Source organism: Epinephelus moara, chromosome 19, assembly GCF_006386435.1.
Source record: "Epinephelus moara isolate mb chromosome 19, YSFRI_EMoa_1.0, whole genome shotgun sequence".
Taxonomy (NCBI): domain Eukaryota; kingdom Metazoa; phylum Chordata; class Actinopteri; order Perciformes; family Serranidae; genus Epinephelus; species Epinephelus moara.
Window position 1 is genome coordinate 24077990 of NC_065524.1, and position 18823 is coordinate 24096812.

The 18823-nt window shown below is 41.3% G+C and overlaps 1 protein-coding gene across 1 annotated transcript in view; it reads left to right on the forward strand.

The window, feature by feature from the left end:
- The window catches only part of LOC126407096 (protocadherin-15-like), a 329125-nt gene that overhangs the window by 84540 nt on the left and 225762 nt on the right, over positions 1 to 18823 (forward strand). Inside the window, exon 3 of the mRNA XM_050071779.1 lies at positions 12804 to 12922. Coding sequence (XP_049927736.1) covers positions 12832 to 12922 — 91 coding nt within the window. The 5' untranslated portion in view covers positions 12804 to 12831. The remainder of the gene's footprint in view (positions 1 to 12803; positions 12923 to 18823) is intronic.

Consider the following 18823-nt stretch of genomic DNA (forward strand, 5'->3'; position numbering starts at 1 on the left):
GTTGCGTTACTGTGACAGGTATCCTACGTGCTTGATTTTGCTCACTGTTGCCAAGTTCAGATCAGCTTACAGTCTGAGGTGAGACATTACACAGCTATGACGTCAGCTATTGAGACTTTTTGGTCATTTACTGTAATATCTGACGCACTGTGTGTAGCTCTCTTTTACAACACCATAACTCGTCTTCTCTGATTTAGTGGAGTGCCGCTTTGTGATTCGATGCTCTGAATTAGGGGAGGCTGTGGCTGCCTTGGGCGAGACACTGAACCCCAAATTGCTCCCAATGGTCAGGCTAACATGGTAGTTCACTGCTGTTAGTGTGTGTGTATGTGAATGGATCAATGGGAGACAAAGTGCACAGTGCTATACAAATGTGGCCATTTACTATTTTAGTATTTAGCTGGGTTAAAGCTAGACTATGCGTGTGTTTGTGCCTACTGAAATTTTGTAATTTGTAGAGCTGAAACCATTTGTCAAATAGGTCTAGTTAGTAGTGTGACAGAAAGATGATCACGTGTATGCAAAAATGCCAAATATTGTCTGGTTCCGGCTTCTCTATGTGAGGAGTTGCTGCTTTTCTGTGGTTTGTATCACTGTAAACTAAATATCTTTGGTTTCTGGGTGTCAGTCGGACCAAAACAAGACTTTTAAAGGAGTCACATTGGACTCTGGGAAACTCAGATGCACGCAACACTATTTTCAGGCATTTTATAGTTGTTACAGATGATTCTATTTTTTTTTTATTTTTTTTTTACTGTGCTATATCAGTGAGGGTATGCTAAATCAGTGGTTCCTAACTGGTGGGTGGCAGTTCAAAAGTGGGTCACAGATCGATTCCAAATGGAACGCGTTTCTAGTTTCTAAAAAACATGCTTTATTTTTAAAAAAGATATTTTTAGGGCATTTTTACCTTTAATTGATAGTTAAAGCAGCTGTGCGGAACTTTACGTTTTTGTTGATTATAGTGCCCCCCTTTGTTCGAAGCGGTATGACACCCACAGCCTGGTGTCGTAAAATCTCGACTGCAACCGGCAATTACCGCATGCTTTTGTTTTGGAGAGTGAGAGGAAAATCATAAATGTTCTGGTGTAGCTCTGAATTTCTTATAAACTGAGGACAACTGCCTGCTGTATATTTGTGTTCATGATCACAGTCACAGATAATTTTGTGGCGTTTGTTGTAACGTTACTAGACAAAAGCGGTTCACATCAGCTAACGTTACATTTAGCTTGCTTATAACTTCCATGTCGTCATATATTGAAGTGAAACAACGTCTAACAAGTTGCGGTATGTTCTCTAAATAAAAACAAAAATTACATACCTGTCGATTAGGAAAAGGGCCAACTCGGGATCAGTTTTAAAACCTTTCAAATCTCTCAGCTCTCTCCACTTCGTGAATGCCCGACCGAGGTTTACACTCGTTTGGGCTCGAGCCCTATCACTGTCCCGCTTAGCCTTCTTCTGTTCTTCTGTTCTTTTTCTTTTAGATGGTGCTCCTTCTTTATCCACCATGACATCAAAAGTACAACCAAGTCCTTATAGATACATCTGGTAAAACTGTTATGTGTTCAGCAATGCCCGTTGCGTACCGGTTAGTCGAAGAACACTCTCTGTAAACACGGCTCTTCTTCCTCTCTCAATTTATTGGCGGATCGCAAACAACTTCCAGGTGCATACCACCACCTACTGTACAAGAGTGTGCAATGTGTCCGAAATCATTCACTACTCCCTACTACATGTCATTTAGCCTGTTTCTTAAATCCTACTCGTAAACACGGCTCCTTCTTCTTCTGTGGTTTAATGGCTGTGGGCCGCTGTGCTAAAAAACAGGAAACAAACTCGGATACTAATCTCATGAAGGCACGATTGACAAATATTTTGGGGAATAAAGTATTATAAAGTACATTTAATATAAGCATATTTAACAGAAAGGTTAAGAAGCATCTGTTGGAGGATCCTTCTCTCAAGGGTGTCTGGAGTTATGCATAACATCTCTTCTGTGGCGCTCTGCCAACTCAGTCAGTCTGGACAGGTGAGAGTGAACACGTGCAGCTGTAGACTCATGGAATGAGTGGAATTATTTTCTTCTGAGCTATGTACTTTTTTTGTTTTGTTTGCAAATGCATTTGCTACTGGGAGAAATATGTGAGAAGTGTGACATTGGTGGACACTTAGTGAAGTTAGTGGAAACTGAGAGTCTCCTGGGAGCGCTCGGAGGGTTGACGAACGTGTTGATGAGACATTTTTACATAAACTGTTTCTCAGCGAGCTGACATTAATCGTCAATTTTCCGTGTTAGCAGTGCTGAGCCGGAGCCAGCGTGCACTCTGAAAAAGTCAGAACCATTACAGACACATACAGTGGGACGTTTAGCTTCCTCCACACGAGAGCTGCAGCGCTCGGCAAAAAGCAGAACATGTAAACTACACACAGAAATGATATGTCTTCACGCTGTGTGGAAAAGAGGTGAGCCACAGTACCAGCCTTTTTCTCTTAATCTTTTTATTTATTTATTTTTTCCCAATCCACCATTCTTGTGTCTGCTTGTTTGGTAACAGTCTATAAAAGCATTTTTTAATTAATGATATTGGCAATTGTTCTTCCTGTTCCTGCAAAAGGCCAGAGTGTTGTAGCTGTGGGTGTTTTAAATATGAATATGACAGGACAGTCTGCTGCTATTATGATGCTAATGGGGATGTAATAAGGTTGTAAACATGGTGATTAAACAAATACTCCTTGTGTTGCAGTGAGTTTGAGCACTCTGGCATTATGGGTAAAATAGCCTCCACTGATAACTCATTTATGAACCCATGTGCTCCTGGCATCTCCCGGGTTTTATGACTTAGATCTTGGCATAATTTATAGCGCTTTGTTTTTCATTTGGTAACTTGATCAATCAGATGACATGGCGCCGCACTGTAAATGGGGACGGGGAGGAGCCACTTAAGATGCAATCTGGCACTTTTGTTACACTGATGAGTCCGCAATTTTCATTACCTGCACGGAGGGGAGGAGGCTGATCTGAGATTGATGAGGACGTCAAATCTCTTGAGAAATGACTGTTCTCTCGAGTTAGTTAGCACACGAGGCACTTTGTTGCTGTTGTTCAGCTCAGTTGGGGATTCTGGGGAATTCAGTGTCTCCAGCTGCTTTCCAAAACCGAGACCAGCTCATTGCACACTAACCGAGAAGCTTAATTGAATACATCTTTAGAAGAACACTCTGAGACTTATTCATTTGGCTGCAGCAACAATTGCATTAAAGCCTGTCTGCAGTGTTTTTACACATATGATATTATAACCATCTGTTGGGGAAGATGGATGACAGGTGTTTCTATTATTTTGTCCACCCAATTTATAACAGTGAGGCCTAATAACAGAAACACCTCAAACTACAGCCTCCAAAATGATAAGGGAGGATTTATTGCAGGACTGTTGTATTAGACTGTATTCGTTTTAGCTTGGTGCACCTAATAAACCTAATGTATGGTCAGCACATTTGTGGTTTTACGAACCTGCCCTGGTGTACGAAGGACAACCTGAAAGCACAGCTCAAAGTTTAAAGCAGAGGCAAGACTCTGGCATGTTACTCACACAATATGCTTGTATTTTCTGGGGCTGCAATTGACAGTTATTTTCATTATCAAATAAAATCTCCATTATTTGCCTATAAAATTTCAGGAAATAGTGACAAGCGCTCATAACCATTTCCCAGAGTTTTACAGAGTCCGCGGTGATATCTTGAAATGTTTTGTTTTGTCCAACCAACAGCTCAACACCCAAAGATGTTCAGGTTGCAAATTCTCACACTGGAAAAGCTGGAATTGAAACATTTTCAGCTCTTTTGTGTAAGACAGTATAGAGACAGACAGGAAATGAAGAGAGAAATAGAGAGTTGTTGCAGCTCTGGCATGTGCATTAACCATTAGATTATCAGGACACCCTTAGGTCCTTGTTCGTTTGAGAATATTTATTTTGCAGGGCTTCCCACACATTAATTTACTTGTGGCGGCTTACCATGTTTGAAACATCTGCTGACATGTTTTGGAGCTGGACTGTTCACTAGGAGTGCTGTTGGAATTTAGATACCATTCGCTAAATTATTGCTCCACATTCTCTCACTCTGGGCGCAGGAGGAGCAGCAGAATGACAGATGCAGTTAAAGTGAAAGTTAACCTTTTATTTGGCTGTGTCTAGTTTGCTTTCACTTACAAACAGCTGCTTCTCTCATCCATTGACCTGTGATTGGATTAACTGATCCATCCTGCGACTCAAAATTTCACAAACTGCTGCTGAGGAAAAAATAGAAGTCCGCCTGCGCTGTGTTTATGGACTGGAGAAAAAACCTCTGAATTCAGAGAGGGGACAGACTGATACACAACGGCAGACAGGCAAGGAACAAGAAAGGACAGTCAGCGAGCAAAAAAGAGTGCTCATGAACTCGAGAAAACCTCTGGTATTGCTTGCTTGAAAAACCGCTCGCCCTGGCGCCCTGTTTGCAAAGCTTTGCGCACCTCCAACCTGTTACAGAGCAACAGGAAGCCGCTCCTTGGGCTCAGTCACAGCTCAATAGACTCCCTGATTGTCCTTGTCACTCGTATTATATCTGGACAATTTTCGGTGCTCCATCCACCAGAGTTTGCTTGCTCACTGTATGTTGGCAAAAGGTGTAATTCAGTAATAACTTTTACAGTCTTTTAGCAGAATCATATTGTGTTGATAGGATCTTATCTTGATGTTACTTTACAAAGTTCTGAAGTTTGAATTGATGACTTTGAGCAAACTGTCATTAAAAGTACCAAAATTAGTTATTGAAGTTTTTGTTTTACACAGAGACCCTTTTACTGTTAGTAAACAGTATGACGTTTTTTGGTGGGCTAAGCTAAACCCCAGCTGGAGGCAAAATAATTTCCCACAGACATTAGCCAGCGCTAGCTAGCACGTTCTGTTGGCTTGTTTTTGGCAATGGAGGAAGATGTTGAGAGTGGTGCATTCAGAAATACTCATTCCAAGTGCTGGAGTGCACACTGGCACAAACTGGACCATTTGTAAATTCTGAGCGCTGTATGAATGTTATTGGTTATCCAAAGCACCGCTCTACTGGAGTGGCAGACCGCACTCCAGGCACTCTGTAGAGACGGAGCAGCAGAGCGAACATGGGATCAACTTAACCATTCATTAATTCATACAGAAATATAAAGCTCAGTTTCTTTGAACGCTCTTATTTTAGAGTAGGGCATCAGACTGAATTTACGAACACACCATGTCAGGTCACTCGCTCTCTGGGACCGTGAGTGTTACTTGAATAAGTAAACACTGACCAACGGGACCAGACTGGCCGACCCGTATGCTCTCACTGAGTGGATGGATGATTCGGCAGGACTGAAGGTGGGATGGCTTTGTGGTTGATTACTTTGCCAATCTTACAAAGGAGGACGATACTTGAACAGTTTCCTCTGGTTTGTTTTGCTATTGAAGCTAATGTTAGCTAATGCACTAAAAAGTTAGCGTTGTGGAGAAATCTCTTTCCCACTGTCTGATTAGGTGGACATGATAACCCTTAATTCATATAACTTTTTCCCATACCTGATACGAAGTGTGCGCTGCACATGTGAGCATTTTTGATCATTGCCTCTGTCCAGTCCTTTTGTCTCATCGCACGTTTTGAGCCATGACTCCTTCTACTCTGGCTCCCAATAACTCAGCAAAACAACACTTTCAGACTCCTGTGTAGCCTACAGCCTTGTGGTGGCGAGTCGTGTTTTGCCTCCAGTTAACAAACTGACGTCATTGTGACATCAGCCCTAAAAAGGTCTATAAAGACTAAACACATAATGGCACACAGTTCTTTCCTTTAAGCATTGTTTGATTGCTTTATGTGATTTTCAAAGATTTGCTGCATCACAATGTATATCTGTCCGTAAATACCCGTGTAAATACAGCGATAATGATTCAATCATGCAGCCCAGCACTCATATTTAGACCGTGGTGAAATATGTAACAGTCAAGATAAGAGATTTTTGGATCGGCACATCACTCAGATTATGTCAGTGAAATGTGTCTTTTCTGCCTCTGGTCCATTTTGTTCTGCTACAGTGGTTGACTGCGCTGTTACATATTTAAGAGACAGTGGTGTGACCCACTCAAAAATCCTCCACTGTCAGTTATCAAAGAGGAGCAGCCTCCACACCTCCACTTAACAGCTGGAAAACAGCAGTGAGGTGTCATTACTTCACTGCTCGAGTGGCCAACCGTCTCAGTTCCTCGTTCTGTAGAAGTGAATGGACTTTATTTTGACATAACACAGACAAAACAATTCATGGCATCAAAGCAGCACTACCAGGTTTCATACAGTCTACACATGAAAGGAGCATTGTGCTGCTTATTATTTAGAGGTCCAGGCTGTGCAGACTTTTTAGCCCTTTAGTATTTATCTTACAAAATGTCTCTGCACTGCCTGTGGGTCCTTGTTATATTTTTCAGTGTTTAACTTAATTATTTTGTCAATATGGATTCACAGATCTCTAAATTGAAAAATATCTTTAAATTAACTTTTTAAAATTACAAACCAGCTAAAGGAAAATTAAAAGTTTAAAAGGCATACACGTAATTATCTCTCACTGACTTCATTCAGCGTGGTGAGTCAAAGCCAGTCTTTTCAGCTCAGAGACTATAATAGCACTGCATCAGCAGGGAAATGGGCGTGTGGACAGAACCCAGCTAGTCACGGCGCTCTGCTGTCAGAAGCATCCTCGGGTGTGATGACACATACAGTGGAGCACCTCAATAACACCTGAGATAACAACTCTTCCTTTTATTAGTCGACTGACTCACAGTTTAATGAATTGAAAGACCAGAGTTTCCACTTTTGAGTAGTTTTCACACCTCTTTGGGAGCTGCTCCAAACACTCAAAAAAGGCAACAATGACAGTTTTGTTATATATTTGTCAACTTTTAACATAGCTTCCCAGAAAACAAAGTCATTTTTGGATGGTATATTGACGTGATTGTGAAATGAAAAGATCTTTTGCATTTTTTTTTCAGTCTAACCTGAGAGCCAGCCAAAACTGCGAGCTCTGCCCATGACTGTTGATGTAACAGCGTCATTTATACAAATATGTGTAACTAAGTACATTTATAATAGTAAGTATTATAATTATACAAAATTTATTTCAGTTGTTCTTAACTGACACGCTCAGGCCTCCATAGTCAATATGTGGAACACTTGATACACAGTTTCTGTACCCCTACGTCACCTATAAAGGGGTGTCTCCTGCCTTATCTCTGCCCTTTTGCTGTTGTACTCCATGGGAGAGGTGAGGAACATTGCTCTTGAAGTAATTTCCGTGTGTAAGTGCTGTTAAGCTATGTTTATAAGTTCATTTTTAGCCTAAACCTATTGTATAATATGTTAACATATTCCTGTGTCACTTAATTTGTGTAGGGGTTTGAGTTTATATGGTCATAATTGATGTAGGATTTTGTTTTTACTTCTTGTTGTCAGTTGTAAGGAGTAAACAGAGATCGCCTCCAAAGATATCCATGATCTGGGCCTCTTCATATCAACACAACACAGACTAAAGTCCACCGGTTACATTCATACAGATTTTAAGCCAACCTTGCCAAGGCTGGGCCAATGACAATGGGTTATCTAATATGGGGCAGGTTTCAGGCGATGACTCACTTGCAGAGCGTCATGCTTGATGTCATTTTGCCTCATGCACCCTCGTGCCTCTATGGTTAGTATAAACCTAGCTTAGGAAAGAAGAGCGCCATTGAGGCATTTTCGAAAGCAGCCAAGATGGCTGCAGCTGATGTGTAGCTTTCTGTTGAGGTACTATTCTGAAAAACAGCAATGCTCTTTCACATAAATATTGATGCTACACCATCCCAGCTTATCTCTGCATGCTGTAGTCTGTTTACATTTGTCTGCTGCTCCACGCCACATCAGGTTTCATTGCTCCGATTGGTTATGGGTCTGTCTGATAGCAGCCAGGGCCATTTTGTTCTGCAGCCATTGGTAACACCCTTTGGAGAGTTTCCAGATTACCTCGCTTTTGCAAATCTGTCTTGGGATGTCAGGGTATGTTCAATCTTCTGCAAGACGTAAATGACAAGTAAAAATTAGCAATTGATTCGTATGTTTTTTGTTCACCAAACTCGTGACCAAACCCTCAGTGATGTTCCAGTGTGCTCGGTGTTAATTACTGTACCATTAATGAAAAGATCTAATTTTTACTGGCTTAGGAGGAGTATACTATTAATAACAGTTTGTTGCCTGCTGTGGTAACGTGTTTGGCCTTTAAGTGTTAACAAAAAGTTGTGATTTCTGTTATCGAGACATCTCTGACAGTCTGTCAACACCAAAGAACCTGAACAGGAAGAGGTGGAAAAAGAACTCGATGCCGGATGAGAGGCGATCGAAGGAACACAGACAGAGGAAGAAAGAGAGAGACAAGCTGGTTTTTTTTTTTCTTTTTTTCTTCCAGGGAGCGCAAAACCCCTGCACTTAGGGGATAAAGAACTGCATCTTGACTCTCTGTGTAATCCATAACTGTGATTGCTTCATTCACCTCTCCCCACCCTACCTTAAACACTGTCTGCTCTGTCTTGTCCGCCCCCTGCATCAGAAGTTTAATCACTTTCCCCCTTTCAACAAAGAGATATGATGGCAGAGATACTGTATAAACATATATGCCAGCATTCCTTTTCTCCCACAGAAGCACTTAACTTGGAGGGAGGATTGTGGTAACATGATATGCATTAAGATACAGCAGAGTGGAACTGAACTGTTGCACTAAGAGCTTCATGAAAGCGTTGTATTGCTGCTGAAAATATGGATATCTCTTTATGATGTGACTCATGGGCCGCTATCAGAGAGCTGCGTTGGACACTGAGTACTGGAGCCATTTTTCCTTCAGCACTCAGTCAGCAATCTCCCCAGTTTCCCTGTTCATTAAGTTTGAAGGAACACCGTTGTTAGCCTATGTAAATGAGATACAGCGTTCCCATGTCAACCAAGAGGAGATTTGGAGGAAGCTGTGGAAAGAAATGACTTCCCTCTTCAGGGTGGCGGGCTGTGCAGGTCTGAATTTTCTCATGTGAAAGGGATCAAAGCGATCTTACTCAGCCCTCTTAAGAAAGATAGATGTACGAATGTGGGAAATCAAATCTGCTTCAAAAGGGAACACCACTGGGAGCCGGAGAGATGAGAAGGCAGTGAGAGAATAGGAAACCAGTGTGAAATCGCTCTTGTTGCACTGTAAGAGAAGAGAACACAGCTGTCTCCTGCTGTCCACAGACTGTTTGTGCAAGATGTCTGCTGTTTGGGTGCGTTGGGTTCAGTGGCGTAGAATTTGTTTTGGTGTTTACGTCTGCACAGATTTGTAAGAAAGCATACATTGTAGCTACTGTACAACGTGTGTGAAAGAGAAAGTGTGTGATAAACAGAGGAGGATTCTCTCAGACAAATGAAGAAGTGCTGATAGTATGAGTCAGAGATTTCCGATTTTGGCCAACACGCTTTGATATGATAGTGTTGATGCTTGTGAGTCTTCTCCCGTCCCTTTAGCATATGCTATGAAAGCTGATTTCACAGCTTATCGCCTGCTCTGAGAATAAGCCTTGTGAGGAAGGTGTGACATCAAATAGCTCAGACAGACAGAAGCAAAGAAACCCCTCTATTCCTCCAACTGACACCTTGCTTTCCCCCAGCTCAGAGAGGAGGCTGTGTGCTATGGATTTGTGTGTGCAATGCACGAAAGAGCTCAACATACAAACTGCACCCACCTGCTTTGCTAGTGATTTCCACTAGTGCCTGAATAGCAGTATTAACTGTAAATCCTGTCTGTCAGGCACCATCATAATGTATGGAGCTGATACAGTACAGTGTCTGTGCTGCAGTTTGCTCTGGCTGATTCTTTTGTGCCGATGGCTTGTGCATTTGTTGATACAAGGTAATAACTTCTGACGAGGGTGTTTTCTTTGTGCGGTGTTTAAATTCCACCTGAGATCGACTTCATCTTGCATGGGTAAAATGTTCACAGCCTTGTAGTGCCGTAGTTTGAAAATGGAGGCTGGGCTCAGTTAAAATTGATTGGGGTTGAAATGGATTAATAAAGTATCGAAACTTTTGTATGAGCTTCTCTAACATTACTTCCAGCATAATCCATCATTCTGAGTATGTTAATCCATGTTTATATTTACACATATTCCACCAAAATAAAGCACACTGCTGTCGTTCCAGTCCTTATGCACGCACGATTCAGTCAGGTTTCCCAGCAGATGCAGATGTGTTAGTGGATTTATTAGGTAGCACATTCATTTGTTAGCTGCCTATCTGGAATCGCAACACTAGTCTTGTCATGTGTGTGCGTGTCTGTAGTGGGTAACAACACAGATTGATTGAGAAAAGGGGTGCTCAGTATTAAACCGAGTGCACCACCCGAGAGTGATTATGCTGTCATTGGTGGAACATCAAACACTCATGCATTGTCTGTTAAGGAGCTGACACACCGAACTGACATCTAAGACTTAGTGGCGATGAAGGCCTACTGTTGAGTCGCCCCATGTTGCCTGTTTCTCGGACAGAAAGTTGCACTTGGGCACACTGCACAGACTACAGCCAATGGCTAACTAGCATGTACGTTCTGCACCTGTGTGAGAGGAAATAACTCGATGCTAGCAGTCTATTTGCCATTCAAAAGGTGAAACTGAAGGACAGATGTGGGATGCTAGTTACTCAGCACATTAACAATGCAACCCCATGTTGATGTCATTTATTTTCAAGAACAGGTTACTTTGTGATATTTAGGAGATTAGGAGTGAAATGTTTTACATGTTTAGAGAAAAACAGTCCGTTGACAAATGGTATAAACCAAAATTACGAACTTATTGTCTCATAAAGAAGAGCTACAGTGTTGAACTTTATGTAAGGGATAATGTATAATGAGCTGCGCGTCAGGGTCTATTCCCCTGTCGGGAGTTATTTTCCCAGTATTCACCGGCTCATTATACATTATCCCGCTTATTTCACGGCTAATTATCAGTTAAATAAATAATTTGAGACAGAATATTGATTAATTATACGATTTTTATTGATTTATAAATTAAATCAGGAGGAGAGAAAAAAAAACTGCCGGCAATGGCTGAATCTGCACTACAATAGCTACAGGGAATCAAGATCAACGATCAACCTCCCTGTCATCCACAATTTTGTGTCTCCTCTCTTTTCCGTGTGCCTCTGAGCATCCCTCTTCCCCGGCATTCTTCTCATCTTCAGCCAGTAACCATGACTCAAGATTTTCATGCTCACCAAATATGTTAAAAGTTATATCATGAAAATACTCCATCTTTGTATCTTGTAAATTATTATTTTGAAGCGGTAACAGCTACGTTAGCCCGATAAAAAAGTAACTGTTGTCAGGGCAGCGTCCCTAGCAACGCTGGGCTACATAGCAACGGTCATTACACAGTAATATCAGACCTCTGAATGCCGCGACTGACCAATCAGAATACAGCATTTAATAGAGCCGTGTAATAAGTGAAGTATAATCTTAATAAAAGACAAAGACCGCTGAACATTACCATTAGCCTTAGAGACTGGAAGGTTTAACGTCACCTCAGAGGAGGACAGAATTTGTTTGTTGTATGATTTAGTTGAGAAGTTAAGAATGATCACTTCTTGTGTTACTGTCCTGTATATGAAGACATGAGGAATGTACTTTTCAGTAAAATGGCCTCTATCTATGTTGATTTCTTTTGATTGGATGATCATGAAAAGTTGAGTTTTGTTTCAGAAAGGAACCTTTTTGTGGCTGATTTTTTTTTGCCAGCCTGGGATAGAAGGCAGAGTATTTTGTTTCTGGACTGAAAAGTTAAATAACGCGTATTTTTGAATGTTGCTGCAATGTCATTGTAATGGTGCCTTGTAAACTAATGAGGGTTGGACACATGTAAGAGTGCATGACACAAGTAAAAAAAAATCAACCGGCCAAACAATCTGCCTCTGCTAGGGAGCTCAATGGCTAAAAAAAATTATCTTAGCTAATATAACAAGTTTGTTTAAAAATGACACCTTACTGACGTTTGTCATTTGTTTACTTTCCTCACTTTTGTTTCCCCTCCTGCACTGAGCTAAAATGCCAAACAGAGCGATTTTATTTGGTGATGGGCATCACTGGCTCGGACGCAGATTCACCAAGCTGAATCGGCCGAAAAAGAGCTGACAACGGCCGACTAGTGCCAACAGTGTGGGACACACCACAAAAACCAGGGTGACAGCCTGGCGTTGATTGACAGCCGACTGTCAGCTTGGTGTGTCTGGGCTCTTAGGGTTAGGGAGGGGGAAAGTTAATGCTACTTGCTGTGAATCCTCCGAAGAAAAGTCAGGAAAGATTTCACCTAAAATAAATTCTCAAGAAAATAAAACACATTGTTTACAGTGAATTTTTGATATACTGCCTAGCGCATGAGATGATACAGATTAAATAATGTCTGTAATTCCATTCAAGTGTACATGTATGATAAATCAAAGCTGCGTTTTACAAAATCCAGTCAATTTTTGGAGTAATCCAGAAAGGATTGCATACATTTAGATTGATTCAAATAATCCAGTGGATTATGTTATTTACTTTAAACAAAATTGGTTTGTGAGATTAATGTGTTCTTTGAGAATATTAACCTAATGATAAAGCTGTAAGTGGATGTGCATGTGTGTGTTGTTGACAGCTGTGCGTGCATGAGGGCTGCAAGGCTCGCTGAGACATGAATGAAAATATCCTCTCTCCTGTTTTTTTTGTCCAGGTGGGCAGGCAATAAGGCTTGACAGAAGATGCGACGGGGGTGGTGGCTCGTCAGATGGCTGGGGACAGGAATGGCAATCCTCTCTTTGCTAACCCACAGCTGGGGCCGGGACACAGAAGGTATGAGCAGCCAGCGCTGTGGCCAACACCCTCAGGCCTCCCCTTTTTCAGTTAACTGTAGCTGCACTGCCAAGAGGAAAGTCGTAATGTGGAAAAGGCAATGTTTCTTTTTACTGTCAGAGGACCGGTATGGTGGAAAAGCCTTTGTACAACAGAATATTACTGTTGTTACTGATAAAGTATGTGCCAAACTGAGGTGCGGAGCACTTGAAGAATTTCACAAACTCTTGCTAAGACTGGATGTAAAACTCTTTTAAAATATTTAAAAATGATTTTCCAGCTCGAAGGTCTTCACTTGTTAAGTATGGTTATTCATTTTATTGCATATTTTATATTATAGGTCTATAAAGTCTCTCCATCTGTTCAAGTCTTTAGGTGTGAATGCTGCCTGAAAATTCATTCATAGTACGAATATGTACTTCCTGCCACTTAGCTAAATCCATCTGTTATTGCAAATGATCATGGATGGATTACTGAACGGGCCTTATGGGCACAGGCCCAGGGGCCCAAAGTGAGGGGGTCCCCTGGCGTTCATTTGCAAAATGTCCCTCAAATTAACACGTACTGACCAGGAGACTCAAAAGCCTCGTTTCCACCAAGCAGTGCAGTTCAGTTCAGTTCGGTATGCATTCTTTCAGTTTCCACTGTAAAAAGTTGTGGATGGTACCAATGGAGCCTTTCTGTACCATCCCCATTTTTGGCCCCCCCTCTGTTGGGGTACCTAGCACACAGATCTGGTACTAAAAGGTGGGGCTGTGAACACTGCAGTCTGCGGACTGGTCAATTGCATATGGTCACTCTGCTCAGGGCTGAGTTGTGGCTGGTTTTGAGGCTCATGTAACCAGTGTTCATACTGTGGAGAGTTTTACATACATTTTTAACTATACCTATAAAATAAAAGGATGTTTTTCCTGCCTTTTGCAGCAGCTATAATCTGAGAAAAAATAACCCGATTGACTGGGCCCACCACCGGCAAATCTTAAGGTGGAGTTGACAACGATGTGACTCCATCAGCACACCTCAAATTTGAATGTGACAACTTTGACAATTACTTTTTAGTTTTTATTGTCTCTCTTGGATGACATACACTTTTAGTAATGAGTGGATCCTCAAGCATGTAAAAATATATATTAACCAGATTATGTGAACTGCATACATCCCAACTGTCACTTCGAGAAAAAAACAGTGTCACAGAGCGTTGTTCCTGTGTGCTTCAGCAACACTAAACCCCTGAGCTTGCCTGAAAAGGACTACATGCACAAACCCGCTATTTTTAAATATCCCATCAAGAGAGATTCTCACTGCAGCCTGTTTTTATTTTGCTCTGAAAAGGTCAGCGTGCAACTTCGTTCTGTGGATGATAAATGAGGTGCAGACTGATAAACGAGGAAATACAGTGAGTGACAACAACCCCGCCCACATTAAACAGTACTGTTTGCAGCGGAAATGCTAGGCTCTAGGTACCAAAGTCTGAAGGGTTACTTTGGGTTCCAAAGGTACCATACCAAAAGTGTTTGTTGGAAATTGGGCTAAAATGAACTCAAAGAGATGCAAAGAATATGCACAGAGACAAAAAATACCTACACAAATGGGCAAAACAACCACAAACAGACAAATTTACTAAAGAGAGACACAAAACAACCGCAGGAGGCACAAAACCACAAAATGATGCCTAATGACTAAAAGCACACACACAACCACCACAAAATCTGTGTGTCCTGTGGGTGACAGGTAGTGGGGCCCTTTGCGTAGCTGTGCCCAGGGGCCCATTGTCTCATAATCCGCCCATGCAAATAATGCATGATGTGATAATGGGGATTATTGTATTTTATCACATTCCAAATGTGTGATCTTGTTTAATGGTCTAGTGTGTAGGATTTAGTGACGTCCAGTGGTAAGGTGACAGAACTGAAAACGTGTATGGCCAGTGTTTCATTTGTCCATTATTGGCTACTGTAGAGCAACATGGTTGAAGAGGTCCCGCTCCTTCTATAGATATCGGCAGCTCCATAGGTAACCAAAAACTATTACTATCTTCAGGTGATCCTACACTCATTCAAACATAGTTTTGAATACTATATTCTATTTCTGCAAATGGATGCCCCTAAATCCTACACACTTGACCTCTTAGTCAGTACATTGTTGTAGAACTTAAAAGAAGAGTTGGAGAAAAGTTTCATTTCATTAAAGTGGAGGAGGACTGTAGAGACGTTGCTCTCAGGTGAGCTCTAAATGTTGTGCGGTATGTTTTAGTGCAAATAAGTCTGCTTTCAATATCCTTCCCATCCTCCCATTCAAATTTACATAATGTTTTTTTTTTTTTTTTTTCAAAAGACATTATTCAAAGAGAGGGCGTAAATCCAGCTTTCTTCCTGCACAGTTCGCTGATCGTGCTAAGAGGATTCTCCTTGTACTTTCATGTTTAAGTTCCCACATTACTGAGGGAATCTTCACATTTATAGTCTCAACTCGCTGACTTTGTAGCAGATGCCAGTTAAAAGTGAATTTCAGCTGTATAAGATTGGCAGGTCTTTAAAGATAGCGCTTAGGGGAGGCTGCACATGCACAGAGACATGTTTCACTTCCCCCCGTGTGGCAATATTACACATAATTCAGGTCAATTTTAAGATCCCAACCCTATTTCCTTCTTTCTTTTCATCCCTTTCCTGCTTCCCTGCCTTCCTTGACAAGCTCACTAATGTTAAAAGCATTTCTCGATAAGAGTATAATCTCTGCTTACTGTCATTTGAATTAAGAATTTATTTGGAGAGGTTCACTTCATGGGTTTGTATGATATCATTTGAGTGGAGAGATGACTTGCTTTCTGACTGACTGATCATCTGAAGGTGAATGAGTGCCTTGTGGTTTCCTTTTTGGATGAAGTGTCCCTCCCAGGCTCTGACCGCATTAATAGATAAGTGTTGTTGTGTGGAGGGAGGAAGCCATTGACCCAAAACATAACAGCTGTGAAACTCAAGAGCAGCCCTATGGAATATGAGTTTGTGGGTAATTTCTTTTACAGCTTGCAAGAGCGTTAGTATACAGAGGTGTTTTTCATTTATTTATCACAGGACATATTATTACAATACTTGTCTAATACGTTTTTAATGTTGTCGGTTTAATGAAAATACATTACCTATTTTTTTTTTTTTTTACATTGTACTTACACACATGTTCTGCTTTGCAGCTATAGATACAAGTTTCCTCCTTGCCTTTTACTCAGTTTTTAATTCCAACCCTGTCTCCTAGAAATGATGTTTATATAGACCCTGTTAGGGCCAACGTCACATGACATTACTTTGTTAGCTTGAGGCAAGATTCGACTCGCCGCTACAGGGCTGTAGGCTACATAGGAGTCTAAAAATGTCATCTTGTTGTGTTATTTGGTGCTAGAATAGGAGTCATGGCTCAAAACTTAAATTTGAACGCATGCTAGTCGCCACTGCCCGTCATCAAGGACTTAAACAACTATGGTTAAGTGTGATAAGACGAAAGGACTGGACAAAGGCAATCATCAAAAATGCAGATGAAAAACATTATGTGTATTAAGGGTTATCATGTCCACCTAATAAGAAATTGGGGAGGTATTAAGAGGAATATTGGATTTCTTTGTAACGCTAACTTTTTAGTGCATTAGCTAACGTTAGCTTCGATAGCAAAACAAACTGGAGGAAACCGTTCAAGTGTCGTCCTCCTTTGTAAGATTGGCATAGTAATCAAACACAAAGCTGGCCATCCCACCTTCAGCAGTCCTGTCAAGTCATCCAACCACTGAGTGAGAGCATACGGGTCGGCCAGTCTGGTTCCGTTACTCAGTTTCTACTTATTCAAGTAACACTCGCAGTCCCGCAGAGTGAGTGACCTGACATGGCGCATTCAGAAATTGAGTGAGTGAGAGCCCTGTTGGTAGAAGAAACAGAGCATTGTATTTCTGCATGAATTAAAGAAAAATTAAGTTAATCACACGTTCACTCCGCTTGGCACTCTGCTGCTCCGTCTCCCCTGACAGAGTGCTAATAGTACGCTCTGCCACTCAGAGAGTGCGGTGCTCTGAATAACCGAACGGTACATTCAGAAAGCGCTCCGAATAAACGAACAGTCCAGTTTGTGCCAGAGTGTGCTCCAGTACTTGGAATGAGTATTTCTGAACGCACCACTTGCATCATCTTCCTACATTGTCTAGAACAAGTCAACAGAACTTTCTAGCTAGCGCTGGCTAATGCCTGTAGAGAATTGTTTTACCTCAAGCTAAGCCCCGCTTACCAAAAAGCGTAACTAACAGTAGCAAATATTTGTTTCCTAGGATAGCGAAGGCATGACCCACCTTTCTCGCTCTCTGTTAGGCTGGTACTTGTTGCATTCGTTGATTGGATTGCTTATGTTCAGGCGAGGGGAGTAAGATTGGTTAGGGTTAGGCTAAGAATGTCAGGGTAAGCTAATCAGAGAGGCAGACTAAAGCAGAATAGAGTGGGTCATGCCTATAGACTGTAAATGCTGTGGACATATACTATAGGCTTATGCCTTATGTCTCATGCTATTCTGGGAGACGCACAAGGGGGAACGCCATCCCCCTTGTTTGCTAAATAACCAAAATGCATCCCCCCTTTTAATCTGCTATTCCTCTTCATAACCCAGGCCCATACCCAGACCTATAACCAATACATTTTTGAGAACTATTACATTTGGACAAAGCGTTTCTTTGACTGGTTTAGTAGCCCAGAAAACTCACATACCAATTGCATGCCTTAAATCATCAAGTGTAATGCTACTCAACCATGTGCATCCTAATAAGCATTGTGACTCAAATGAGTGTAATATACACACACAGGAGACAAGATGTGAGACAACAGTGTGAAGCTCCACTACGAGACACAGCACATAGCATGTTTTGAGCAAACACACCCACTCAAATCTGCACTGGGGGCACAGAAAATAAATTTTTTTATATGGCACTGAAGCACTGAATCATAACGCAAGTTTGACATTAGATTAAATTAACAAATCGCCTACTGGAAAAATATAATTGGTGCCTGGATTTTGTTCCCTGGCAATGTTTTTCTGTAGTAACAACTAAATTTATGTACCACACACTAGTCAGTCAGAGGAGGTCAGTGTGGTTCAGAGCGCAGGGTTGTGACACTTGAGGCTAGGGTATTCCTATCTTGAGTCAGTGTTTCCCACAGAATTAGAATTAGACTGGGGGGGAGCTTTGGTGCAATACAAAAACTTTTTTTGATCAAGAGGCCCAATGTTACTTTAGAATTCTCTGGTGTGTAAGTGAACAAAGTTTCTACTCACAGTGACAGTTACAGCTGACTCATAAACAAGTCCAGCATCGGCAGGTCCGCATTATATAAATTTAATTATGAAATGATATATTTTGGGCGGGGCAACACAATGGTTTGAGTTCAGGGTCTGAGAAAGAATAGTATCATTAAATTGTTAACACTGTGCTATATTACAGAGAAATACAAAACCGTACTGATGAACCTTCATTAAAGGTATAATACGTAGTTTTTCCACATAAAAATGTCTAAAGGCGACTAAACCAATATTATATATTTTGTTTAGTTGTGTACTTTGATTATCAGAAATGTTTCCAACAATTTTTCAAACCCAGATAAATATGAAATATTAATAAAAGTTACGGACCGTGTCATTAGGTCGCAATGGCGACTTAACTCCAGTTACCATAGCCATTAAATGAAGGAGAAGAAGAAGAAGCAGACCGGATGAGACGTCAGAGAATGAATGTTACTGTTGCTAGGCTAAGCTAACTCGTCATGGATCATGATTATGCATTGACGGTTGCTGCACCTTCTGACACCGAAGCTGTCCCGGTAAATAAGCTGGTAAAACGGAAACGTACGGGTCAACCAAGCGATCCCAGAAGAATTTGGG